Source organism: Sus scrofa, chromosome 16, assembly GCF_054392235.1.
Source record: "Sus scrofa isolate SSC_HxYL_T2T_F1_AM1 chromosome 16, Sscrofa_HxYL_maternal_Yorkshire_Landrace_v2.0, whole genome shotgun sequence".
Lineage (NCBI taxonomy): Eukaryota > Metazoa > Chordata > Mammalia > Artiodactyla > Suidae > Sus > Sus scrofa.
Window position 1 is genome coordinate 30660316 of NC_139398.1, and position 27724 is coordinate 30688039.

Below are 27724 nucleotides of genomic sequence, written 5' to 3' on the forward strand. Positions count from 1 at the left end.
GGTTGCAGGTTCAATCCCTGGCCTCACTCACTGGGTTAAGGATCCGGCGTTACCGGGAGCTGTGGTGTAGGTCGCAGATGCAGCTCGGATCCCGAGCTGCTGTGGCTCTGGCTGTGGCTGGCAACTACAGCTCTGATTAGACCCCTAGCCTGGGAACCTCCATATGCCACAGATGCAGCCCTACAAAAGACAACAACAACAACAAAAGACAAATATCATGACCATCACTTACATGTGGAATTTAAAATGATACAAAAGAACCTCTATGAAATAGAAACAGACTCACAGACACAGAGAACTGACTTGTGGTTGCCAAGGAGAAGGGAGGGTGAGGTAGAGATGGATTGGGAGTTTGGGATTAGGAGATGCAAACTCTCATATATTGAATGGATAAACAACAAGATCCTACTGTAATAGCATAGGGAACTATATTTAATCTCCTTTAATAAACTACAAACGAAAAGAATATTCAAAAGAATATACATAGATTACCAACCAGTATCATTGGTAATTAAGGTGTTTTGGCTGTGCACATTTTTTTTTAGACAGCCAAGTCTTAAGTCTTTTAAAACATGTAACTTCAAATTAAAATTGTAAATGAACTATTTATAAACTACATAGCCCACTTTTCTACCTTGTAAACAAAGAACTCAACGTGTAATTTTTCTTGATGTGGAAAAGGATGAAGGAACAAATAAATATTTGCCAAAAATCTTCTTTATGCTGGGTACTGTGTTACTTTACTTCATCTAATCTTCACAATTTCATTGGGAGATATTCAAATTTTATAGATGTGGACACTGAAGCTCAAAGAACTTAATTCTCTAGAATTGTTCTATAACATAGTGAAAGTAAAGAGTAGGGCTACATCACTGTATGTTAGCCTTTCTGCTAAAAGCAAATTATCTATCAAGGCCCTCTGAAGTTCTCTCATCCCCCATTTACTGAGTCACTCTGCCTGTAAAACAGGAATAGTTTTCTCAGAGTCCCATTGTGGCGCAGTGGAAATGAATCTGACTAGTATCCATGAGGATGCTGCTTTGATCCCTGGCCTCGATAAGTGGGTCGGGGATCCAGTGTTGCCGTGAGCTGTAGTGTAGGTCAGACTCGGCTTGGATCCTGCGTTGCTGTGGCTGTGGTGTAGGCCAGCAGCTGTAGCTCCAAATTGACCCCTAGACTGGGAACCTCCATATGCCACAGGTGTGACCCTAAAAAGCAATAAACAAATAAATTAAATTTAAAAATAAAACTGATTTCTAACCAGTATGAGAAATCAAATAAACAGGATCTGTTAAATCAGCCATCTTGATTTTACACATGAAACTGCTCAAGAGAAACAGTGGCTCTCATTGTCAACGTGTCTGCCGCTCACAATTTTTTTTTTTTTTTTTTTTTACTGTTTATGTTTAGAATAGCAGAAGGGTGCAATAAAAGAAAGCCAAACAAATAAATGTAAAGTTACTTCACATCATAATGATAGTATTAGCAGGGAAAGACATAAGTCAGCAAAACAAAACAAAAAAAATATTGTGATGTCATTTAGGCCAGCTTTAAAGGCGGGCTTTAGGGAAAAAAAAATTAACAAAGACTCCTTTGATATTCTTTTATAAGTAATCTAAAGTACAACTGAGAATAATTTAATTTTACATATAAAGCATGCTTGTAACAAAGTGACACATCGCTTCCCTTTATCTAATTTCACAGCAGTAGTATTTTTTTGTGTTTTGGTCTTTTCAGGGCACCACCCATGGCTTAGGGAGGTTCCCAGACTAGGGGCTGAATCAGAGCTGTAGCCACTGGCCTATGCCACAGCAATGCCAAATCCGAGACACATCTATGACATACACCACAGCTCAGGGCAATGCCGGATCCTTAACCCACTGAGTGAGGCCAGGGATCAAACCTGCATCGTCAGGGATGCTAGTCAGATTCGTTTCTGCTGAGCAATGATGGGAACTCCAGCAGTAGTATTCTTAAATCAATACCTCCTCCACATAATCATGGCCCACTGGCTGTACATCACTCTGCAAAGCAGCTAGAGATGCAGGTGTGACTGGTTCTGACACTGTGTCTGGCTTTACTTCTTGAATCTGTACAGAAGTGACAGGAGTGCTTTTTACACATTCAGTTCCTTTTAAGTCTTCTGTTTTATTTCCTGTTGATTGCAGTTTATTACCACCTAGGAGAGAATAAAAGAATTATAATAATTTTAAATTTCTGTGTAATGTATAACCTGATACAACAAAAACTTCAGATAAAGTTCTGGTATTTCCTACCAAAAGTCAAACTCCTGCTTGACATACAACGGATCAGAATTTTGAAGAGCCATATAAACCTAAACCACTTGGCTTTTTTATTGTATTAATGAAACACATGCCTGAATTTTCCGCTTCTCTACCTGCCAATTCGCAAGAGTCTACTCTGTCCCCACTATGGCTCTTATAACATCAAGTACGTAAAAATAAATACCAAGTACCTGAAATGTTAAAGTCTAAGCCTAATTCATACTGTATCCCTTTGCGCCACAGAACTGGGTACTGTCCTAAGTTCTGGTAATATAATGAGAAAAAGTGTAGCTGTCTTTGAGGTGTCAATAATTTAAGGAAGATACAAGTCATTATGATACAATGCAGGAAGCACTATTATAAGCATTAATAGAGTATTGTAGGAATGTAAAGGGAAGAAAGGAGCCAGTACCCTTTAACCTAATACAGTTAAGAAAGGCTTCGTTCACCAAGGTGTGACACTTGAGCTGGGCTTTGAAAGAAGAGTGATAAATATGAAATGGCCAGGCAGAAAAAAAAGAGAATGATGTCTAAATATAAAAAACAGGAGTTCCCATTGTGGCTCAGTGGTTAACAAAGCCAACCAGAAACCATGAGGTTGTGGGCTCGATCCCTGGCATTGCTGTGGTTGTGGCACAGGCTGGCAGCTGTAGCTCCAATTGGACCCTTGGCCTGGGAACCTCCATATGTCTCAGGAGCGGCCCTAGAAAAGGCAAAAAGACAAAAATAAATAAATAAATAGAAAAAACACCATGTACAAATTAGAAGCACAACACAGGGTTAAAGAGACTATGGTAAATTCAAAGAAGACTCACCAATTTAATATGAATTACTACCCAGGTAAATGTGATGATACACAAGACAGCGGTCAAACTGTCAAAGGCCGTGGATGACATAATTAAGGAATAAGAGTTTTTTTTCCTATATGCAAGAGGAAAGCCAAAGAAAATTTCATTTTATTTAATTTTTTTTTTTTTTTTTTTTTTTTTTTTTTTGCTTTTTAGGGCCACACCTGTGGCATATGGAAGTTCCCAGGCTAGGGGTCAAGCTGCAGCTGCTGGCCTACACCACAGTCACAGCACTATAGGATCCGAGCCACGTCTGTGACCTGTATCACAGCTCACAGCAACACCAGATCGCTGACCCACTGAGTAAGGCCAGGGATCGAACTCGCATCCTCATGGATCCTAGTTGTGTTTGTTAACCACTGAACCACGACAGGAACTCTTTTTTCTTTTTTCCTTTTTTTTCCAAAGAAAATTCTGGACAGGAAACTAACACAACTTGATACACATCTTTTTAAAAATGACTGACAAAAGCTTTCGAGGGACCGGATGCAGTTAAGAAACAAGCTCCAAGGAAGAAACTTTGAAGGCCTAAAAACAAGGCAGCGGCTATGAAGAAGACAAGACACTTTGTGGAGAAGTAGTGTAGTGATGGAAACAAAACAATTACGTCAACAACTGGAGGAGGCAATAGGTAAGAAGAAATAATGTCAGTGAAGTTTTCCATGTGAAAAAGCAGCAATTTTATTATTTTGCAGTATGCAAAAACTTGTGATGAGTTAATGGCTTAGAGACATTGGCAGGCATCAGCAGAACCATACCAAGAAATACCTAAAATATGGCTCTAGAACTTGAATGGGGGTATTGAATTTGCCAAAATGATTTTAAAGTCACTGCATATACAGTGCAATAGATGAGACAGCTCTTGAATACTGGAGTGAGATGTGAGCTAGAACTGAAGTCACAGGGTCACTGGTTAAGGAACATGAAAGTAGGAGAACCAATAAAGACACATGAGAAATGGGTGACTGGGCATGTAATAGAGACAGACATTATCTTCAGCTTTAAGGTAGAGTAGTCAACTGTGCCAAATGTTACGTCAATGGGATGAAATGGAAAACTGGACATTAGATCTGGCAAGTAAGTTTCTGGTGACTCCTGAAAGCAGTTGCAGAAAAGAATAGACACCCTAAGAGACTAAGGATTAGATAGGAAGTAGAGAAAATAAGAATTGGGTTACCAGCCTGAGGAATGGGGGGATATATATACACACATATATATATATATTTAGACCATGAAAGACACAGGTATACCTGATAGTTGAAGAAAAGGGAGAAAAAGCCATTAGAGAACTGAAAAAATGACGGATATGTGATTAAATAAGGTTCCAGAAGAGAAGGGGAAGACCAATACAAGAGCATAAGTAGAAGGGTTAGTCCTAGAATGGAGGAGAAACATCACTTTAACAGTTATGAAGAACACAGAGAATCTTCAGTACTTGCCAACAAAGTTTATTTTGGGTGTAGATGTTTTCTTGGCAGCCATATTTGTGGGCACTGCTGATATTTTAGTGTTGGCTGTGCTATTAAGAGACGAGTTTCCTGTAGTTGTAAGACCTTTCACTGAAGAAGTTGCAATTGATGAAGTATTCACAGTACAATTACTTGCTGCAATGCTTGAAGGAGAGGCAGTTGGTTTTGAAGCAGACACAGCTGTTGAAGAAGTAGCTTGGCTAACAACATTTGGTTCTGTTGAAGGAATGGGTTTACCAAGTTTTGTGTGTAATTTAACCACCTACAAAATAAAAGCATATTTGTCAGGAATCTCAGAGTGTAGATTTTTTTTTTAAAGTTTAAAAAACACTATAAAATGAAAATGTTAACTATATTTTTCTTTGTTCTACTTTTCCTGTTATATACATATTTTTTTCTTTTTTGGCTGCCCCACAGCACAGGGAGTTCCTAGGCCAGGGATCAGATCTAAGTCTCAGTTGTGACTTATGCTCCAGCTGTGACAAGGCTGGATCCTTTAACCCACTGTGACAGGGTGGGATGGAACCTGCGTCCTGGCGCTGCAGAGACACTGCCAATCCCACCTGCACCACCGTGGGAACTCCTATATACATTTTTAGATAAAAACTCATTATCTCCAAAATAATCTCAGTGAAGCAGATATGGATACATTTTCCATCTACCACCAGGTGAGGAAACTAAGGTAGAGAAGGATGAAATGACTAGGCCACATGCATACCAACCCAGACTAGATCAAGATAAAAGGAGAAAAATAATCACATAACTCAATTTCCATTTGGTGGAAAAAATTACCTAGTTAAATCTAAAAAAGAAAGATCTCCAGTCTTTCCTTCTTTAGGCAATGACTATCTGACGCCACCTTTATATATATTAGGCATATAAGCAAGGTATATAACACACTCAAAAGTTTTCAAATTTTGAAGCCACCTCCCCCCCCCCCCATTTTTGGCTGTACCCAGGACATACGGAGGTTCCCAGGTTAAGGACTGAATCTGAGCCAGAGATACAACCTATGCCATAGCTGCAGCAACTCTGGATTCTTAACCCACTGTTCCAGGCCAAGGATCAAACCAGAGCTTCCACAGAAACAAGCCGGATCATTAACCCACTGTGCCAGTGGCAGGAACTCCTTGAAGTCACCTTTATTTTTTAATTTATTATTTATTTATTTATTTGGCTGTGCTTGTGGTATGTGGAAATTCTGGGGCTAGGGACTGAACCCACCCCACAGTAGCGACAATGCCAAATCCTTAATCCACTGAGCCACCAGGGAACTTGCCACCACCCCTCACTGAAAAAGGAAAAGAAAACAGAGTAAGACATAAGTGTGTGTGGGAAAAAACACCTACTTTCTGATGCTTAGCACCACGAATGTGGGCAGCATATGCATCTGCTCCCGTACAAGACACATCGCAGAGCTCACAACGTAGCTGATTTTGAGTCCCACGAGTAGAGTTGTTGCTGCTGCTGGTATTCTGTGAAGCTTTCAATGCAGCTTCTTTTTTTTTATGTTTCTGCCCTTCTAAATGTTCTTTATAAGTCTGTTTCAAAAAAAAGAATAAATTTTTCTTCACTAATTTTCTGTCTACATCATTTGAAATTATTCAATTCTCATAAAAAAAATGAACACTAAACAATTTAAAAATCAACTGAACAAGAGCATGTGGTTTCCCTACATATGAAATGAGAGGAAAAAAAGTTACTATATGGTAACAAGACTTCACAAACAGGTATGTTTATTTACAAGACTGACCTACAAAAGTCAGTTGCATCTGAGAAAACTCAGGATGCATTTTCACACAGAATCTGTGTTAGAATCCATGCCACCCTGAACAAAAGCCTACTTAAATATTTAACAGCCCAAACTGTGTGTGCATCTTTGAAAGGGAAAACAGTATTGTTGTAATACTAGCCGTCAAAATAAAATTATGTATTAAAAATTGTCTTGAATGCAGATGACTGAAGAAGGCAGCTTTATTAAAATGAGAAGAGGTTAATAAAGACTACTGGGTAGTCTGTTTTTTCTTGAGTGGGGCCAGATAGGTACTCTTTCACATATTATTATTTTTAATTTTTTGTTTTTTCTAGGGTTGCAGCCCTAGAAAAGAGCTGCAGCCACCGGCCTACACCATGGGCACAGCAACGAGGGATCCGAGCCACATCTGGGACCTACACCACAGCCCACGGCAATGCCGGATCCTTAACCGACTGAGTGAGGCCAGGGATTGAACCCACAACCTCATGGTTCCTAACTGGATTCCTTAACCATTGAGCCATGACAGGAACTCCGGAACTCCATCTTTTACGTATTATTTTCAAAATTGCTTTTAGGACAGACATATGATTAGCATAAAATTGTATACACAGTATAGACTCAGAGTTGGATGGGATTTTAGAGATTACCTAAAACAATGATTTTCTAAATCTTAAACAACAGAATCCTTTCTCAAAATGCACAAGTAAGGAAAGCTACTCTGTTTTTGAAACAAAAGGAAGACTGAACACTTAGCTATCTGATTCTCCTATTATGTGCAGCAGCCTAAAGTGGTTCCATGAAGCAGTGTGAGCCTCAATTATTTAGGATGAGTCCTTACTACAGAAGTGAAGAAACAAAAACTAAACAAAAGTTAAACTTGCCCAAATCCACAAGTTAGTCACAGAAACAGGACTGGAATCATGGCCCTTATATTTGAACCAACTTACTCTCCCCCCCTCCCTATGTCTACACTAGACTCTAACTTACCAACTCAGTGATATTTTTCTCTAAGGCAATGCCCCTTAAGTCAGTGCCTATAACTTGTAGGAGTACCCTTGGACTATTCTTGTGAAACCATCCAGCCGTCCTAACTCAATGGTCAACCTTATACATGCTTATTCTAAATGCTGCCAATAACCTATTACCCTAGAGCCATGTTCTATCCTTTTATACAGGTTCCACACAGTCAATAAGTCTCTGAAGGTCTGAACGTGCCTCTCATAGCATCATCCCCTCTAAACAGTCATTACTGAGTAGGATACACTCCTCAAATACTAAAACCAACATTTTTGTTCCTTTTCATGTTTAATCCTGGGTTGATGCAAATATTTCCCACCTGTCTCCTCTCCCCCAACCATGTAACCACAATGAAACTTTACCATCATACTCAAAATAGGAAAAAGATTTTCTGTTACTAGCCACATATATTAAAATATTCCTAATTTGGTGTAACTCAGGAAATGCTGCTAACTTAAAGTACCCAAAAAATTAGTATTAAAAAGTAGACAACTAATTTAGTAAATTAAAAAGAATGTACATAGGTTGCCTAAGGGTTGGAGACAGACACAAATGAAAGAAACCACTAGAGTCAAAAACTTGTCTTTTCAAATACTATGCCTTTGTCTGACAAATTATTAAATTTTTATATAAAAACTAGACATTCCTAAAGAAAGTATTAACAAATAAAGTTGGGAAGGAAGTTGAACTTAAAACAGACTCTTCCCTAAATCCCTTATTTTAATTCAGCAACAGGAGAAAAAAAAAAAAAAAAAAAAAAGATTCTGCACGCTTCTTTAGTTGATATTTTTGAAAAAGACACTTCCCTACACTGTTTTTGTTCCCATCATCCCTATATCTTCATGAAGGAGATTATACAGAAATAAGTAACATACACAAAAGTCAGTCTCATTAGAAATGTTATCCTAAAATTGTTATTAAGGATTTTTTTTAATACTCCAGAAAGACAATTTTCTGCTATGATTTCTGCTATTATTTATATGCTACAAAAAATAATACATTTGACAAAGTCCTCTAATCTTTAATACAAGAGTGCAAAGCTTAATTATCTCAGTGGTCATCCCTTTTTGGCTATAAAATTCTATTTATATATTCAAAATGGACCTCAAAAATAAATAACCCATGTCTTAAATTGAAAATATTTTCATAAAGGCTTTATTTATAAAAGCAAGTCATAGGTGTCAAAAAAAGATTCATTCTTACTCCCAAATCCCAACTAATATTATGCTAAATTTATTTATTTATTTAATAATGATTTTTATTTTTTCCATTATAGCTGGTTTTCAGTGTTCTGTCAATTTTCTACTGTACGTCAGGGTGACCCAGTTACACATACATGTACACACTCTTTTTTCTCACATTCTCATGCTCCACCATAAGTGACTAGACATAGTTCCCAGTGCTATAGAGCAGGATCTCTATTACGCTAAATTTAAAGTTTTATTTAAAGAGCAAAGTATCCTTCCTAAAAAACCCCTCAATCTGCCCAATTTTCATTTACATTACAATCATTTTTATGGTCTTTTTCTTAACAGAATGCTTATGTCTCAAAAAAAAGACCATTAAAAAATGACCATTTAACAAATATTTATGTTGTTGACTGTAAGCTAACAAGAGAAGAAAATAAAAACCTTCTTAGCAGTCATAGAAGCTAGACTATCAACCACACTTAACTATCAAAAATAACCACTGAAGACCCATGGTAAAACATAAAACATAAGTACCTGTGGTCCAGCACAGCTGATCTTACAAACATCACAATAGTGAATCTGGGGTGGCTTGGGAGGCTGTTTTGGTTTCAGTTGTTTATTTTGGAATGGTGCTTTTTTAGTAAAGGTGGTCCCTGTCCAGGCAGCCGTTGCAGCTGCAGCTGCAGCTGCTGCTGCTGCCTGCTTCTGTTGCTGCTGCTGTTGTTGGTAGTAGGAGGATGCAGCTGAATACACTGCTGCTTCATAACCTGAATAAGAGGTACCTTACAAATAAAATCAAACAAAGATTATGTTACATAATTATAAATGGGAAAGATAAATGAATTTAAATCCATTAAGTTCTACTAATAAAGGCAGGTTTACATCATGTGCATATTTACAAATAAAGCGTATCACAAACCTTAAAAAAAAAAAACCTAAAAAAAAAAAACTCACTTATTTTGCTTTTATGTAAGTAAATCAACAAAGTATTTACTTATGTAAGTAAAATATCTGGTCCTTGCTTTCGAGACGGCTTATAGTTCAGGAGTTCCTGTCGTGGCTCAGTGGTTAACGAATCCGACTAGGAACCATGATGTTGCAGGTTCCTGCCCTTGCTCAGTGGGTTAACGATCTGGCGTTGCCATGAGCTGTGGTGTAGGGCCCAGACGTGGCTCGGATCCCTCGTTGCTGTGCCCATGGTGTAGGCCAGCAGCTACACCTCCAATTAGACCCCTACCATGGGAACCTCCATATGCCGTGGGAGCGGCCCAAGAAATGGCAACAAGACAAAAAAGGTTTATATTTCAGCTGGATGGATGTGATAGGGTGTTTGATAAACTTAGGTGATTAGAGAACTTGGTTCTAGAAACTTGTTACTAGTTTCCCCAAGCAGAATACCTCTGAATACAATCTGGGGAATGCTAGATTTGAAAAGTCTAAACTAGGATTCTAGACAGGAAAAAAAAGGCATGAAACATGCTCGGTGGCTGAGAGGATAAAAGATATTAAAGAAGACAAAAACACACAAAGATGACACCAAGATTTTTCAATCCCAGGGATGACTTATGGGTTGGTTGTGCAACCAAAAAAAGCAAGGAGCTGACAGAAACTGGTGGAGGGGCAAGGTGAATAAAGCTTAGCAGAAGTCCCTAATATGGAGTTGGAGTTGAAGTGAATATCTAGGACAACAAATAAAAGATCTTGAAATAAAACCCCAAATACATTATTGGTTCTCATCTACTAAAAGATGAAAAAGTACTGAATTTTCTGGTTAAATGGATTTTATCCATTTCCATTGTTCAAAGACTCTGATGAATAAGCACACCAAGTAGTTACTATAATACATAAAGGCTGTTTATGTTCAGTGATTTATTTACTTTTTTATTTTTTGCTTTTTAGGGCCACACTAGTGGCATTTGGAAGTTCCCAGGCCAGGGGGTTGAATCGGAGCCATAGCCACAGCCACACAGGATCCAAGCCGTGTATGTGACCTACACAACAGCTCATGGCAATGCCGGATCCTTAACCCACTGAGTAAGGCCAGAGATTGAGCCTGCATCCTCATGGATCCTAGTCGGGTTTATTACTGGTGAGCCACAATGGGAACTCCTGTTCAGTGATTTAGATTTAAAAGTCTTTAAGAGCCTCACATTGGACAAAGTTGCTGATTTTATTTACAAACCTATTCAAAGCTGGAAAACTTAATGCTTCCTAAACTAAGATCTCTGGAAATTTGGTGGACTCCCTAATTATCATCCTTTTATCCCAAAGTTGAAATGAGTGGGCAGAATTAAGGCACAAGAGAGAGACTCCTAGGGGTCCCCTGATGGCTCAGCAGGTTAAGGATCCAGTATTGTCACTGCTATGGCTCTGGTTACTGTTGTGATGGTGGTTTGATCCCTGGCCCAGGAATTTGTGCACGCTGAGGGCATAGCCAAAAACAAAGAAAAACAGATTCCTAGCTGCCATTATTACATGGAAGAATTACCAAGGGAAAACTGAACTTTTTGGTATCTCACATTCAGATTGCTATACTACTATACAGAAAAGTAAAGACTTACGACCCTCACTGACTCCAATATATATAATACACACAGAGAAGAAAATATGAATTAGAAAAGTGAGAGTTAAGATGTATGGGAAATGAGAATCATAAGAACCTGAAACCACATATATTTGAGAGAAAGCAGCTGGGTAACATTCATGAAAAGTGTCCCTAGACTTTTATGTAATGTTATTAAATGACCTGTTTATGAAGATATAAAGAAAGAAAATGTGGTAATGGAAGAAAATATATAAAAATGAAAGTAGGGGAGATTCCTGGTAGCTCAGTGGGTTAAAGATCTGGCACTATCACTACTGTGGCTTGGGTCACTGCTGCAGCACAGGTTTGATCCCTGGCCTGGGAACTTCCATATGCCATGGGAGTGGACAAAAAAAAAAAGTAGGAAGAAGCAGGTAAACATACTAACAATAAGCATATAATCAGATTTTTAAAAATTAGAAAACAATTGGTATAATTTTTTAAAAGAAAATCTCTATAAATTAATAAACTCTTCACTTGTCAGTACTACTAGTGGCCTCTATTACTGAAGAATGTGATAAAAGAACATAATTAAGCTTACAAATGCTTTCATATTTATAGGCAGAAATACGTACAGTTTAAATTTTGCTCTTTAAACACCATAAAATTGTCCAATTTTAAAAATAACAAAGCTTCTGGAGTTCCCATCATGGCTCAGTGGTTAATGAATCCAACTAGGAACCATGAGGTTGAGAGTTTGATCCCTGGCCTCGCTCAGTGGGTTAAGGATCCAGCATTGCCATGAGCTGTGGTGTAGGTTGCAGACGGATCTCAGATCTGGCGTTGCTGTGGCTGTGGTATAGGCGGCAGCCACAGCTCCGATTAGAACCCTAGCCTGGGAACCTCCATATGCCATGGGTGTGACCCCAGAAAAGACAAAACAACAACAACAACAACAACAAAAACCAAAGCTCCTTGTGGATTACTGGTTACAACTATAATTTTTATATGAAATCTTTATTCAAAACTTGATGAGCAGACTTCTGGGTTTTTTAAAAGTTGAGAATCTACTACTCTGTGAAAGGCAGTGCTTCAAACACAGTGAAATCTCAAAACAGATCTATAAGGTAGTTTTTCAGGCCTTACTCTCCTTTGTAGATGAGAAAAGTGAGGCTAAGGTCCTTTAAATAGTTAAAAAAGAAAATCACTAGGTTAAGGGTAATATTTACAAAATAACTTTCATTTGCACATACGTGTTCTAAAACTAATAAAAGGTAAGCTTAATTATAAGCTTATTACTTAGCTTTAAAAAAATATATATATCAAAGCATAAACTGGGGGTTCCCGTCATGGCGCAGTGGTTAGCGAATCAGACTAGGCACCATGAGATTGTGGGTTTGATCCCTGCCCTTGCTCAATGGGTTAAAGATCCGGCATTGCCATGAGCTGCGTTTAAGTCGCAGACGCGGCTCGGACCCCAAGTTGCTGTGGCTCTGGTGTAGGCCAGTGGCTACAGCTCCAGTTAGATCCCTAGCCTGGGAACCTCCATATGCCTTGGGAGCAGCCCTAGAAAAAGACAAAAAAAGATTAAAAAAAAAAAAAAAAATCAAAGCATAAACTGAAAGGTAGGTTGAAAGTCTGCAACTCTGCTAAGGATCACCTTTAAATTTCCTATAACTAACAGCAAACATACATACATTTCTTGTAAAGTATTATGGGAAAATAATAAATACAAGGTTGTGTCTCTAAGAGAAAGCTCAATTTTTGAAAGCTAAAATGGTTTCATTTAAAAAGTAGTGTTATTACAAATACTTCGCAATTAGTAAGTTGCATAATTCTAACAGTTCAAATAGAACTTTTAAAGGTATGGTATCAGAAACAAAACTATCACTTCAGCAGTAAATGCATCATGCTACAGTCATCATTTAGTAGGTACCAGTATTCTAGAACTCATCTTCTAATGAGATTAAAAGAACAGCTGACCTAAGCTGTAGCCAATATAAAACTGCAGAGAACTTAGAATCCCTGATAATGACATCTGTGGATGGTAATTTCACAGTGTGTATCACATGTTCTTTCAAAAATGCATACTCTTCCCCCCCGCCCCCCTTAGGCTGCATCTGCAGCATGCAGAAGTTCCCGGGGCCAGGGATTAAACCCATGCCATAGCAGTGACGAAGCCAGAGCAGTGACACCCGATCCTTAACATACCAGGCCACTAGGTAACTCCATAAAAACTATATAATCTTTGATATAATAACAGTTCCAAATCTAGGAATTTATCCTAGGTAAACAAGTGGAAAAAACAGACAAATCTTTACAGAAAAGGATTTTACCCAGTACTGATTGTTTCTAGTTTTTCCCTAATATGAAACTAAATGTCCCCAAATAGAAACGTGAAAATATAGTACAAAAAAAAAAAAAAAAGAAAAGAAACAAAAGGACAGAGCCCCTTCGCCCATGACTTGTATTTTTCATATGCATGCAATATTAATAAATCCACTTCTTGCCTATCAAAAAATAAAACATAGTACATGCATACATTAACAGTATACTTTTATTAAGAACTATGTTTTAGGAGTTCCCATTGTAGCACAGCAGAAATGAACCTGATTAGTATTCATGAGGATGGGGGGTTCAATTCCTGGCCTTGCTCAGTGGGTCAAGGATCCTGTGTTGCCGCGAACTATGGTATAGGTCAAAGACGTGGCTTGGATCCCATGTTGCTGTGGCTGCGATGCAGGCCAGCAGCTGTAGCTCCAATTCGAGCCCTAGCTTGAAAACTTCCACATGCCACGGGTCTGGCCCTAAAAAGCAAAAAACCAACCAACCAACCTATGTTTTTCTAAGCACAGATCTTGGTTTCTAAATACCATTACCATATAATAAACCTTGGCTCCTTTGTAAAATGGCTAATTGTGAATCTAACACAGGAAAGGCTCAAAGTGTTTTGCATTTTATTTATGCCTTAATATGCTGTCTTGTTCCATGGAGGATTTAAGGTGATACGAGCAATTTCAGTTTTCAGCTCTTGATGTTTTGGTCTAGCGTGGGTGTTATAAGCTTGAATTTAAATTTTTTTTTTTTAATTTCTCAGATATTTTTTCTCTCTTACCCTATGTCAAATGCTATACTGGAAGTTAGGGATACAATGCTGAATTATTAGGCAGAGTCACATCTTACTGTGACAGAAAGAAAAGATGTGCTCAAAGACTAATGATGCCAAGTTCAAAAGACTCTTCTGGTTTGAAAAGGATTCCACGGACCAATTTTGGGACACTGTGTGCCTCAAAAAGAAAAAGGAAAAGCAATGGATTATATTACATTGAATAAAAAAGGAACCCACAGTAATACTAAAAAGGAAGGGATGAGGGGATTCTTCTTTAGGGAAGAACATCTAAGAATCCAAATCCTTTTACACTGATTCTTAGTAAAAGGATTTTGCATTCACCACTGTAGAACTTGATTCAGTTATTAAGTTTTTCAAACGATCTAACACCTTCAGAGAAAAGTAGTGGGTAACAGGCCCACAGATTACTTGGCTAATTACAAATAGAAAGGATGTCTTTACAACGGAAAGGTCTGGTAGTCACCACTATAATGAGTGGTTATTCTTGGCATCATCAATAAGTAATAAACTGACATTAATTATTATGTGCACCTGATGTGAAAAAAATGGAAAGTTCACATAGGTAGTTAATTACTGACTGCAAAGCTGCCAGAATCTAAACATAAAGAAATCAGATAGGAGTTCCCATCATGGTGCAGCGGAAACAAATCTGACTATGAAGTTGTCGGTTCAATCCCTGGCCTTGATCAGTGGGTTAAGGATCTGGCCTTGCCATGAGCTGTGCCGTAGGTCGCAGATGTGGCTCGGATCTGGCATTACTGGGGCTGTGGTATAGGCTGGCAGCTGTAGCTCTGATTTGACCCCTAGCCTGAGAACCTCCTTACGCCTCGAGAGTGGCCCTAAAAAGAAAAACAAACAAACAAACAAAAAACAGATAAATACAGATTGTGGAACATTCTACAAGACAATTGGCCAGAACTTTTTGAAAACATCAAGGTCATGAGAGACAAGATAAAAAAATAAGGGTTGTTCTACGTTAAAGGAAACTGAAACTAACAACCAGATACAATTCATAATCCCTGATTGGGCCCCGAATTTAAAACAAAGCATAAACACAAATACATCAACCATACAGAAAGCCCAGCCCAACTAGAAGGAGTTCCCGTCGTGGCTCAGTGGTTAGCGAATCCAACTAGGAGCCATGAGGCTGTGGGTTCGATCCCTGGCCTTGCTCAATGGGTTATGGAGCTGGCATTGCAGTGAGCTGTGGTGTAGGTTGCAGACGCGGCTCGGATCCTACACTGCTGTGGCTCTGGCATAGGCTGGCGGCTACAGCTCTGATTTGACCCCTAGTCTGGGAACCTCCATATGCCATGGGATCGGCCCAAGAAATGGCAAAAAGACCAAAAAAAAAAAAAAAAAAGCCCAGCCATAGAAGACATTTGTGGACATGTGGATAAATTTATTAGGTAATATTCATGTCTAATTCCTTTTTGTGGTATTTGCACTGTGGCTATACAAAAGAATGTCCCTATTCTTAGGAAATACAGGAGGAAAAATTCCAGGCAATGCAGCAAGTCTCTGCAACTTACAAAACATACTGCTGAGCCATTTGAAAAATCTGTTTAAAGAGAAGAGATAAAAGCAAGTATGACAAAATAATAATCAGTGAATCTAGGTAAACATTATTTGCACATCTGTTGTATTTTTTTTTTTCTTTTTTGGTCTTTTTAGGGCCGCACCTGAGGCATATGGAGGTTCCCAGGCTAGAGGCTGAGTCAGAGCTACAGCTGCCGGCCTATATCACAGCCACAGCAATGAAGGATCCGAGCTGCATCTGCAACCCACACCACAGCTCACAGCAACGCTGGATCCTTAACCCACTGAGCCAGGCCAGGGATCAAACCTCCGTCCTCATGGATACTAGCTGGGTTTGTTAATTGCTGAGCCACAAAGGGAACTCCTTGTACTTTTTTTTCAACTTTTCTGCAGAATTAAATTTTTTTTAATTTGAGAAAAGCATGAATCAAAGGAATGCCATACCTCTATATTTAGTGAGATAAAAGGACATTCACAATGAAGAAAATAGTTTATATAATAGTGCAGATAAGACAATTTTTTTTTTTTTTTGTCTTTTTGCCTTTTCTAGGTCCGCTCCTGCTGCATATGGAGGTTCCCAGGCTAGGGGTCCAATTGGAGCTGTAGCCACCAGCCTATGTCATAGCCACAGCAACGCATGATCCGAGCCACGGCTGCGACCTCCACCACAGCTCATGGCAACGCTGGATCCTTAACCCACTGAGTAAGGGCAGGGATCGAACCCACAACCTCATGGTTCCTAGTCGGATTCGTTAACCACTGTGCCATGACGGGAACTCCAAGACAAATTCATTAAAAAAAAAAAAAAAAAAAAAAAAAAAATCAGGATTTTATTTTATTTTTTTGGCAGCACCTGTGGCATAGAGAAATTCCTGGGCCAGGGATCAAACCTGTGCCATAACAGTGACACGCTGGATCCTTAACCACTATGCCACCAAGGAACTCCAAGAAACCATGGTTTTATATAATGCATGTTACCATGAAAGAAAAGTAGACATGCACTAAAATGTTAATGGTTAGTGTCTAGGGGTAGATGTTCAGTAGTTTTTTCTCCTTTTTTAATCTAGAGTTTCAAGTTTAAAATGATGTATCAGGCACATAATAAAGCAGTAAATAAAAATAATTATCTTCATTCTGTGTAAGGTATATTCAAGCAACTGAGAGAGACAAAGGCTGAGAAATAGAGAGAGAAAAGAGACAAGAAGGAGTACATATAAAAGAGAAACACAGAATAGGAAATGATACCATTATATAAACTCCTTATTTTGTTAAAGCTAATACGGATTTAAAAAACTGTCGAATCAGATTTCACTGAAATAATCCCAGTTACAGTTATAACTAGTTAATGAGATAGAAAAAGGCAGAAAAGTTGTATCTGGGCAATCTTGAATGACATATCTAGGAATGATAACATTTCCTCACGTCAGTTCATTTCCACATGGTTGTCTTTATTAACTTACAAATCTGTTCCTACTGCTTCCCTTCTTGAGATCTCCTTTTTGGCAACTTAACTGCTCCTAAGATAAAGACAGACACCACAGCAGACCCTACAAGGCTTTCCACACTGACATTTCCAGCCTCATTTCCTGATATTTACCCCAAATATCCTGTATTCCAGCCACAAAGAACTGTTCACCCCAAATATCCTGTATTCCAGCCACAAAGAACTGTTCACCCCAAATACATCAAGCTTGCCTGAATCATCACTGTATCCCTAGCATCCAGCACAGTATTTAACATAAGAGCTAACAAAAAACAAACCCTTTAATAAGTAAAAGAAAATGTTTAAATTCAGCTAGGCTTCTAACATCTAAGCTACCACAAAATATCAAAAGGTAAGATTAAAATTACTATGTCACCTAAATCTTGCATGAAACAAGACAGCATGCTAAATAAATAAAAAAATGTAAAACAAGCCAGCTAGTAGTACAGGGCTAAGCGTCTTCAAAAAAGCCATGTGTGACTTTATTTATTTTTGTCTTTTTAGGGCATCACCTATGGCATATGGAGGTTCCTAGGCTAGGGGTTGAATCAGAGCTGTAGCCACCAGCCTACGCCACAGCCATAGCCACAGCAGATCCAAGCCACAACTGTGACCTACACCACAGCTCATGACAACACCAGATCCTTAATCCACTGAGTGAGGCCAGGGATGGAATCTGCAAGCTCATGGATACTAGTCTGTTTGTTAACTGCTGAGCCACAACAGGAACTCCCAATGTGTGACTTCAATCACTGCAATACTACAAAATACCTTAACTAGAAATGAAGAGAGGGGGGCACAGCAAGATTTTAGTGATTATTCTTCTTTAGGGAAAATGTATGATTACTTAAGGAAATTAAAGCTACTCTTTCCTTCAGAGAGATGTATATAACCATCATCCCACAGATATTTATAAAGGTCACCCAGTATTTTCTATCAGATCACTTATTTCTGATAATAAATATGAAGATACAGCAGTTCAAGAGCTGAAATAAACAATTTAAATATTTTGTTAATGGTATTTCCTTTTTTTTCTTTTTAGGGCCGCACTCAGGGCATATGGAGGTTTCCAGGCTAGGGGTTGAATCAGAGATACACCTGTCAGCCTATGCCACAGCCACGCCAGATCCGAGCCGAGTCTGCAACCTACACCACAGCTACAGAAACCCCGATCCTTAGCCCACTGATCGAGGCCAGGGATTGAACCCACAACCTCATGGTTCCCAGTTGGATTCATTTCCGCTACACCACAACAGGAACTCCATCAATAGTATTTCCTGAAGTTAACCTTGAATTTTCAAATTCATCTGGAAAAGTCAGATAGGAAATGAATACCCAGGTATTCTACAGGGTCATTTATTTTCCCTAATTGCAGTGCTAGGCCCTATCAAACGCCCAAAGAGCATTTTTACATTCTACTAAAATGTCTTGGCTTTAAAAAAAAAAGTATACAACTTAAGAGTATGGTTCACTTGTCACATTATGCACCTGTATTTGTATTAATGACTAACAATTAATTCAATTCTTGCTACTGGCAATAAGATCATTTCATGGAACACAGAAAGTCAGTCAAGACAGTTTCTTAGTGAGTCTCCTTCTAGTTTGCTTACTCATTTAAACAGTTTATCAGCCTTACCAGAATAAGTAACTGCAGTGGTACTATAAGTAGCACTCTGGGTATAGGATGGCACCACAGTAGCTGCAGCTGCTACTGGCTGTACGGTGGAGGATACAGGATAAATGGAGAAAGTAGTGGTAGCTGGACTTGGTGTGGCTGGTTTTATGGCTGTCACTTGTCGAGTTTGCTGGGCTTGTGTATACTGAGTTGCACCTTGGCTATAACCTGCTTTAGGGGCTAAATTGGGAAAGAGACATCAGAAAATTAGAAAGGTGAACCACTACAGTTACTGTACCAATATCCTAGAAAAAAATAAATGTAACATCATTAACTGTAAATTCTTTGCTAGTAATTTCTTCTTGGTAAAAGGGGTAAAATTCTTATTACCAATGGAACAAAATATAACATCTCTAAAGTTAATTTACTATCCCTTCCCAGATGCTTTTTACATATTTATAAATATGTAACTGGCACTTTGTCAAAATTTACCACTAACTGAAATATCAGTACTAGTTAAAACAAGTTACTAATAATTAAAGTTTTTAAAAAGGAGGTGTGTGTGTGTGTACTTAGTCTATTCAGTCTACTTGAGGGTTATGCCTAGTATGGGACAAGAAGAGAAGAGTCTCAAAGTATAATGTAAGTCACAGTAAAATTTTCAATGTTAAATTTACATGGAACTTATTAATATACCACATAGTGAAGTTTGATCTAATTACAACCGACAAAGAGCTACTGACTCAATTCTTCAAATGTCAATAGCTTAAATGTAGCCATTCTTCTTTTTTTGGGGTGGGGGGCTGTACCCATGGCATATGGAAGTTCCCAGGCCAGGGATCAAACCTGTGCCACAGTAGCAACCCAAACCACTGCAGTGACAATGCTGTTCCTTAACCTGCTGCACCACAAGGAAACTCCAAGTGCAGCTCTTCTTAAATGGCTACCATTAATGTTTCTGCTAAACTTTTTATTGCCTTTGACCATATTAAAACAAATGTAGGAATTACCATTGTGGCATGGTGGGTTAAGGGACTGATTGGTGATGACATAGATTTTGATCCCTGGCCTGGCTTAGTGGGTTAAGGATCTGGCGTTTCTGTAAGCTGAAGCACAGGCTGAAGCTGCAGCTCTGATTTGACTCCTAGTTCGGGAACTTCCATATGCTTCAGGTGCAGGCATATAAAAAAAAAAAGTACATTCTAAGAATGTTACGAGTTTTATTACCACTAAATTAATAATAAATCTTTTATTAAATTATATTAATGATTACTAAAGCATACAAATATAATTTTCTGAGAAAGGCCCAAACACCAAGGGCCAAATTCATTTTATGCTCAGTTAAGTAAAGGTATTTTTTTTTTTTTTTTAATTTTTTTAATTTTTTTTTTTGGTCTTTTTGCTATTCCTTGGGCCGCTCCCGCGGCATATGGAGGTTCCCAGGCTAGGGGTCCAATCGGAGCCATAGCCACCGGCCTACGCCAGAGCCACAGCAACGCGGGATCCGAGCCGCGTCTGCAACCTACACCACAGCTCACGGCAATGCCGGATTGTTAACCCACTGAGCAAGGGCAGGGACCGAACCCGCAACCTCATGGTTCCTAGTCGGATTCGTTAACCACTGCGCCACGACGGGAACTCCTAGTAAAGGTATTTTAAATAAATAGCAGTTGAGAGTGTATCTATACATAGTATGAAATTTGATCCCAACAACATACAGATGAGTACATTTTACCAAAAAAACCCCTATGTCCAAGCGCTAAGTGATTTACAAAAGTCACATAGTTGCTATCAGAGCTTAAACTATATTAAGGTCTTCTGACTCTTAGATAATTCAGTACTCTTAAGCAAAATCTAACTCTGGTAATTAACCAAAAGATCATTATAGTTTACGGTACCCACAAAAAATCAAACAAGAGACTAAGCAAAGTCAGGGTCATTATAATTCAAAATATTTTTAAACCATTTTTAAGGGACTCATAAAATCAATCTTAGAACTAAAAGTACCCCCAGAAAGATCTGAATCTACTATCTTATTCGCAAGTAAGAAAACAGAGATGAAATGATGTAAAAATCGCTTGCCCATGTTAGTGGTAGTGACAGTGCTAGAAACCAATTCCAGTCTATTCTAATCTAAGGCTCTATCTATACTCTCATGGTCCTTCAAAAATGATTAAAATAAAGGAGTTGCCCACTTTTCAGAAACAAGAGGGGTTTATTTTAAAAGTTTTCAATTATATCTCCATGAAAAATCCATCTTTAAAGACTACAAATATATAGGCTTCTTTCCAAACAAAACACTTTCTGCATTCAAATCATTACTATATGCCGTAATATCAGCAGCTGGTAATAGAACCAACTGTTATTATCAGAAAAAGAGGAATGAAAAATATGGGTCCACAAAATGGAAACTATACCAGGGTCTCTACTGGTTACAAAAGCAGTCAGCAGTTATGTTCTGGGCATTCTGGCAAAGAGAAGAAGGTGGCCAGAAGTTATTGCCACAACCTTTTCTTTTTCTTCTTTTTTTTAAATAAGTTTTTTTGGTGTATAGGTGACTTACAATGTTGTGTTAGTTTGAGGTATACAGCAAAGTGAATCAACCATAAACATATACATACATATCCATTCTTCTCCAGATTTCTTCCCCTATATAAGCTATCACAGAGTATAGAATAGTTTCCCCCAAGTGCCATAGTTTTCCCCGAATGCCACAACTTCCTTTGTATAGTTTATTTCAGCAGGAAAGAACTATAAGCTGAAGACCAGATATAAAATACACTTCCAGGAGGGAAGGAAGTGAATTGCCTCTATGGTCTTCTCCCTTTGATTCAAAGGCATTCTTCTTGCAGAGAAAGAGAAGGCTATAACTAAAACCTGGCTTTCCTTTTTTTGATTTTTCAGTTACACCCTGTGGCATATGGAAGTTCCCAGGCCAGGGATTGAATCCAAGCCGCAGTTGCAACCTATGCCACAGCTGCAGCAATGCCAGATCCTTAACCCACTGTGCCGGGCTGGGGATCAAACCTGTGCTGCCAGAGACAAGGCCAGATCCTTAACCTGCTGCACCAGAGCAAGAACTCCTAGAACCTAGCTTTCAAGGTAATATAACACAATGAGTCTAGATGGACTGAAAAGCCTATCTTCGCTAAAAATATGTTTGAATAATTATGTTTCAATAGTGTACAATGAAAACATGTTAAAACCCACCTGTCTGATAGTAGGTCTCAGCAACAGAAGGCTGAGGCTGGGCAGCAGCAGCTACAGCAGCAGCAGTCGCTGTTGGTTGTTGGTAGTACTGCTTACTATCATAAGCTACAGCAGGAGCTGTGGATCTTACATATGAGTATGAGTCCTAAAGAAAGAGAATGAAAGAAAATCTTGCTATGAGTGAAGTGACACGGGAAAAAACCCTCATCTTTAGTATATAAAAAACACAGTAAAGGAAAACAAAAATCTAAATATCTATGAAGGTAGACGAAAGATTCAAATTCAATACAAAGGGTATTCATTTTGGACTTAATCAAATAAGGTCAAAACCACTTTAAGCAGCATGCTTAACTTTTACAATCGGAAAAACTATCAAAATATTTTAAAATATGTATTGATTAAAAAAATTAATTTTCTTGAAAAATTTCATCTGCCTTAAAGATGGAACGCACAGTAAAGAAAACCTAGGTGTTCTAAGCTTTGTGACTGCTTCAACTTTCTTTTCACTCTTCCTTATTTACTATCGTTTATTAACATAATGAAGAGTAGGAGCTTCCAGGTGGAGGAAAGGGGAACAGAGGTTCCAAGGGAAAGGAACAGCAACACCCTATTAAAAACAATGACATTCCTTATCTTTTGTCTCTGGACATAAAATAACCACACATGTCAAAGCAATTCCAAGTTTAGTAACTTGCTAAATATTAATGGCAAATACTAATACTGCTGATTCATATGTCAATTTCTTAGTTAACAAAATAAATTTCTGTATTTTAGAAAGAATTTTAAAAAACCAGGCAAAGTCCAGAAGGACCAATGTTTAAAAAACAAATCCTAAACACAAACAAAAAATGGGTTAAAGAACTCGGGCCAAATTTAATTAAATAAGCAAGTAGTAATTTAGTACTATATCAGACATAAAGAGAATTATATATTATTAAAATAGAAATTAGACCTTTATGTCCCCATAAACCTAGCAATTATGATTTAAGAGCAGGATCGGGAGTTCCCGTCGTGGCTTAGTGGTTAATGAATCTGACTAGGAACCATGAGGTTGCAGGTTCGATCCCTGGCCTTGCTCAGTGGGTTAAGGATCCGGCGTTGCCGTGAGCTGTACTGTAACCTGCAGATGTGGCTCAGATTCTGAGTTGCTGTGGCTGTGACATAGGCCAGTGGCTACAGCTCTGATTAGACCCCTAGCCTCAGAACCTCAATATGCTGAGGGAGTGGCCCTAGAAAAGGCAAAAAGACAAAAAAATAAAAAAAGAGAGAGCAGGATCAATTTCTGTTCAGTATCAATAAAGAACACCTTGAGGAGAAGAATGCATACCTAGGCAAAAGAATTTCCATCTTTGTAAAGTTTCAAGAAAGCACTAGGTAATCTGTTTGTCCTACATAGCTCAGGCTTATGGTTCTCAAAATAGGAGACATAAGAGTGTTCCAAGTGGATAAAGAACGGCACAGTAAAACAATGAGCAGAAGATCCTGCATGACTTAATTTTTCTCAAAAACTTAGAATAAAAACAAAATATTTAATCAGTAAATATTATTATTTTTTTTTAACTAAAGCAAACTTAGATATGGAATGGAGTGGAATGGGCTGAGGGATTACTAGTATAAAATTCATTGCAAGGAAACTCAATGCTTGGAATATGCCCCCAAATTACAGAGGAATACACATTCGTTTTTCTCTATCATTAGAAGTACATTTTGGAAGACCCGAGTTTCAGAGGTATTGGCTTGGACATTAACATTAAACATTAACACCACTGAAAATGTATGTTAAGGCTAATGAAACTAGCAGTTTTCTTACCTGGTAGTTTTGTGTAGTAGCTGGGGGTGGTGGTGGAGGTGCTTCTTGTTGCCTCTGGGTATAACCATAGTCAGTTGCTGTGTGTGCAGTGGGGTAACCTCCATAAGCAGCAGCTGTTGCAGCAGCTGCAACAGCTACTGGAGCAGGCCTGGCAACTGCAACTGTGGCGGCTGCTGGTGCATAGGCAGCAGTAACTGTGTGAGCAGCTACTGGAGCCTGATGGACAGTGTAGCTAGCAACTGTAGTTGGATGGGAGTAGGCTACACCCGAAGCTGGCTGCTGGCTATATTGTGGAGCAAAAGAATAAACATAAAACAATTTAATTTTAAAATGTAGGGGTTTAATCAACTTAAATCAAAAGCACATTTTCCAGTAATTTAATACAAAGGAGCAAGTAGTTGAGCTGAATAAACCACCTAATCAGTACCCTATTTGTTATTGTTGCATAATTTTCATTTCTAAATCTCAATAAATTAGATAGTCACACATTATGTTTCAGATCAAAGATTGCATCACAAAGCAGGGAGGACAAACTGGGACAAGAAGCAGTATTAGAAAGAAAAGAAAAAACTGATCAAACTAGGAATTTTAAAAAGTATTATTGTATATAAAGTTCTTTATTATGTTCTACAGTTTTTTTTAAAAAAAAAACTCTATGAAGAATTTATATTAAGAAAAATACTGTAACTCTAGTTATGGAAAATATTTAAGGTAGAAACTATTACTGAGATGACTAAGAAATACTTCTGACACTCTGAAGGCAGTGGTTCTCAACTGGGGGAGATTTTGCCCTCCAGGAGACATCTGGCCATGTCTGGAGATACGGAGATACTTCTGATGGTCAAACTGCAGAGGAAGAGGTGGTGATGTGTGCTACTAGTATTTAGTGGGTAGAGGCCAGGGTGTTATTACATATCCTATTAAAGGACAGCTATCCATAACAAAGAATTATCCAAAGAATGTCAACAGTGCTGAGAAGTCCTGCTCTAGGGTACAGAATTTACAATGGAAAAATCTATTATTGTAATACATTTTTCCAGATTATAGGCAGCAATTCAATATAAACATTTCTTTTTCTCTTAAAAACATAGCATGTGTTGCAAAAGGAGACCTAAATCAGATGCTTTGCAATCATAACCATTTAAACCGCAAAGAGATAAACATTTTCCAAAACTATCAATCAAAAGAATATTAAGCTAAAATTCTTAAAATAACATTTAAGTTTTAAGTTTAGAGCCTATGTTACATAAAACCAGGCCCAGAGACGTTAGCATACGAAACATTTTTGTTTTAAGTTCTCTGATTAAGTAACACATTCACAATCACACTTGCTAAATAACTCTGTATTACTAAGGCAGAAATGCCTTCCGAAAAAAGAGAAAGCCCCAGCAGTTATTTAGTTGGCAGGATTTAGGTGACCATAAGTTTTAATATGAGCCAACAGTTAAGAATAGCTAAGAAAAAAAATACCTGACATAAGCTGAAGCTGAACTAATAAACTAGTTTCTGATTCATGGGTTATGGTACAAGGTATTGTTCACTAGTATGTACAATATCATAAAAATATGGCACAGAATTAAAATTTGAGGCCATCATACTTTAACTGTATTATGGAAAACATTGATAATTAGGATGTGTTCAAAGGGAGTCAATATGAAGTTTTTAAGTATGGGTATTATTTCATACAAAAAGTAGAGGACCTGAGGACATTCAGTCTAGAAAAGGTGACCTTGGAAGATATGACAGCTGCCTTCTAATAGAAGAGACTTACTCCATGCTGCTCCAGAGAACAGAACTAGAACCAATGGATGGAAGGGTGGCAGATTTCAGCCCAATATGAAAAAGAAAAAAAAACAAAAACTTAGAACAGAGTCCAAAGAAACTCTTAAAATTTCTATTTGGATGAGGTTTTCCACATTTTGATATTAAAATTAGCTAACAATTTCTACATATATGCCAATTATAAGATATGAAAAGGGAAGTTTATATTGTAATAGTGAGAAATTGGTTTGGGAATTGACATTTTCTATGGATAATTTGATATTTTCTATGGATAATTCCACATTCTTAAGAAAAAGTCCAATAACATATACTTCTTCAAAATTCCTAGAACTGAGAAAAAGAATTATGTTTAAAATATAAATATATCAGTTCTGTGAAACTTGTATTTAACATTTACTGATAAGATTTTGTACATACAGGCTATTACACAGGAGAGATTTTCATTATGTAAAAATTCAGACAGTCTTTAATTCCTATACTGTTTCCATTCATACCACTGCTCTTTAATGAACATCTGTTTCCATTTCTTGGTCCCCAAAACATGTCTTACTGGACAAAAAGCAAAAGTGGGGATATAGAACAGGAGTGTCAAGTACACTAGGCAGGCAATTTGACTTATACAAACTCTGATTCTTAAAAGTCCCTGTGGAGTTCCCGTTGTGGCGCAGCAGAAACGAAGAACCATGGTTCCTAGTTCCAGAAACTAGGAACCATGAGGTTGCGGGTTCAATCCCTGGCCTCACTCAGTGGATTAATGATCTGGCGTTGCTGTGACTGTGGTGTAGGCCCAGCAGATGTAGCTCTGATTCAACCCCTAGCCTGGGAACTTTCATATGCTGTGGGTGTGGCCCTAAAAAGCAAAAAAAAGTCCATGTGACTCAGGAAGGGATGACCTTGCACTCTGGTTCATGCCTACTGTCCCTGGCATAATTAATAACATTTTCACTCTCCTATGTATCTCAGTTTAAACAATAAATTTTAGCTACCCTTCCCAGGAACCATAAAAAAGATGCCAGTTCATTTAGCAATTACCATATATATCCCTATAGCTCCCTAACCTAGCTTCGCTCTGTATAGCCAGGTCCCTAGCATCACCTGGGCTGGAACCACATTCTCTACTAAAACATCATGAAAAATGATGATCCAGTCCCAGTTCTCAGGGGGTCAAAGGCTAGGGCAGTTGACTGCAGCTCAGAATAAAGATTCTCTGGTTTGTTATCTTAAACCCATCAGGGAAATGCTCTTCCAACTTCAGTTATCTTTAGAAAAACTGACTTTTACATGACGTAGATGATCAGACTGAACTATACCAATTCAATTAAATATCAGGTAGTTAAGTCTAAATAAATTACTTTTTATAAATTCAGGTCAAGTTCATATTAGTTTACACAAAATTAGTCTTAAGTTGAAATAGTTCAAATCAAGGTTTTTTCCTACAGTGTGAGAATAAAAGGTGTTAAATTATACCTCTACATAAAATGTAAGACAATTGTGTCTTTAAATTATTTCTTAAATAAAATAGGATATAAATTACAAATACAAATATTGTGCCATCAAAAAATATTTGTAAAGTATAAGATTTTTGTTTACTAAGCATCCAGTAGAGCAGAGGTTTTTATTTCAGTTTTAAACTGGGACAAAATCAATACCAAATCATGAACAAACATATAAAAACAACATGGGTGGAGTTCCCTTATGGTGCAACAGGTTAAGGATCCAGCGTTGTCACTGAAAAGGCTCAGGTCACTACTGTGGCACGGGTTCCATCCCTGGCCTGCAAACTTTCCACATGCCATGGATGAGGCCAAAAAACGAAAAACAACATGGGTAAGAAAGTTTAAGAAACAATCAGACATACAATGGAAGGGTATTTCTCTTGGGGTGGGGAAAGAAAAAAGTATTTAGGAAATTATTAATATTAAAGAGAAAAAAACAAAAACAAAAACAAAAACAAAAAAAACCCCTTTATATTTATGACTTAAGCAGAAGGTTAATGGTCAGGTCAGTTCCCCATCTGCTTACCAAAAAGTGAAGGCAGCCAGAAGCCTTACCAAAATAAACAGTTA

General features: G+C 38.0%; 1 protein-coding gene and 1 long non-coding RNA gene across 5 annotated transcripts in view; one reads left to right on the plus strand and one right to left on the minus strand.

Moving 5' to 3' along the window:
* The window catches only part of ZFR (zinc finger RNA binding protein), a 94447-nt gene that overhangs the window by 47398 nt on the left and 19325 nt on the right, over positions 1-27724 (minus strand). For 2 of the 4 annotated variants that reach the window (XR_002339764.2, XM_021076977.2), the window contains exons 3-10: positions 25648-25671; positions 23877-24159; positions 22067-22211; positions 18878-19096; positions 9100-9347; positions 5952-6143; positions 4573-4864; positions 1986-2179 (exon numbers count right to left, since the gene is read on the minus strand). Coding sequence is in view for 2 of the 4 variants with exons in the window: in XM_021076977.2 (XP_020932636.1) it covers positions 1986-2179; positions 4573-4864; positions 5952-6143; positions 9100-9347; positions 18878-19096; positions 22067-22211; positions 23877-24159; positions 25648-25671 (1597 nt within the window). In the remaining 2 variants the exon portion in view is untranslated. The remainder of the gene's footprint in view (positions 1-1985; positions 2180-4572; positions 4865-5951; positions 6144-9099; positions 9348-18877; positions 19097-22066; positions 22212-23876; positions 24160-25647; positions 25672-27724) is intronic. The other 2 variants (XR_002339765.2, XM_021076978.2) reach the window with 1 other exon arrangement.
* LOC146395485 (uncharacterized) lies at positions 19642-26690 on the plus strand. Its single transcript, XR_014831127.1, has 2 exons — positions 19642-20306; positions 23287-26690. It is a non-coding gene; the product is annotated as an uncharacterized LOC146395485 (long non-coding RNA).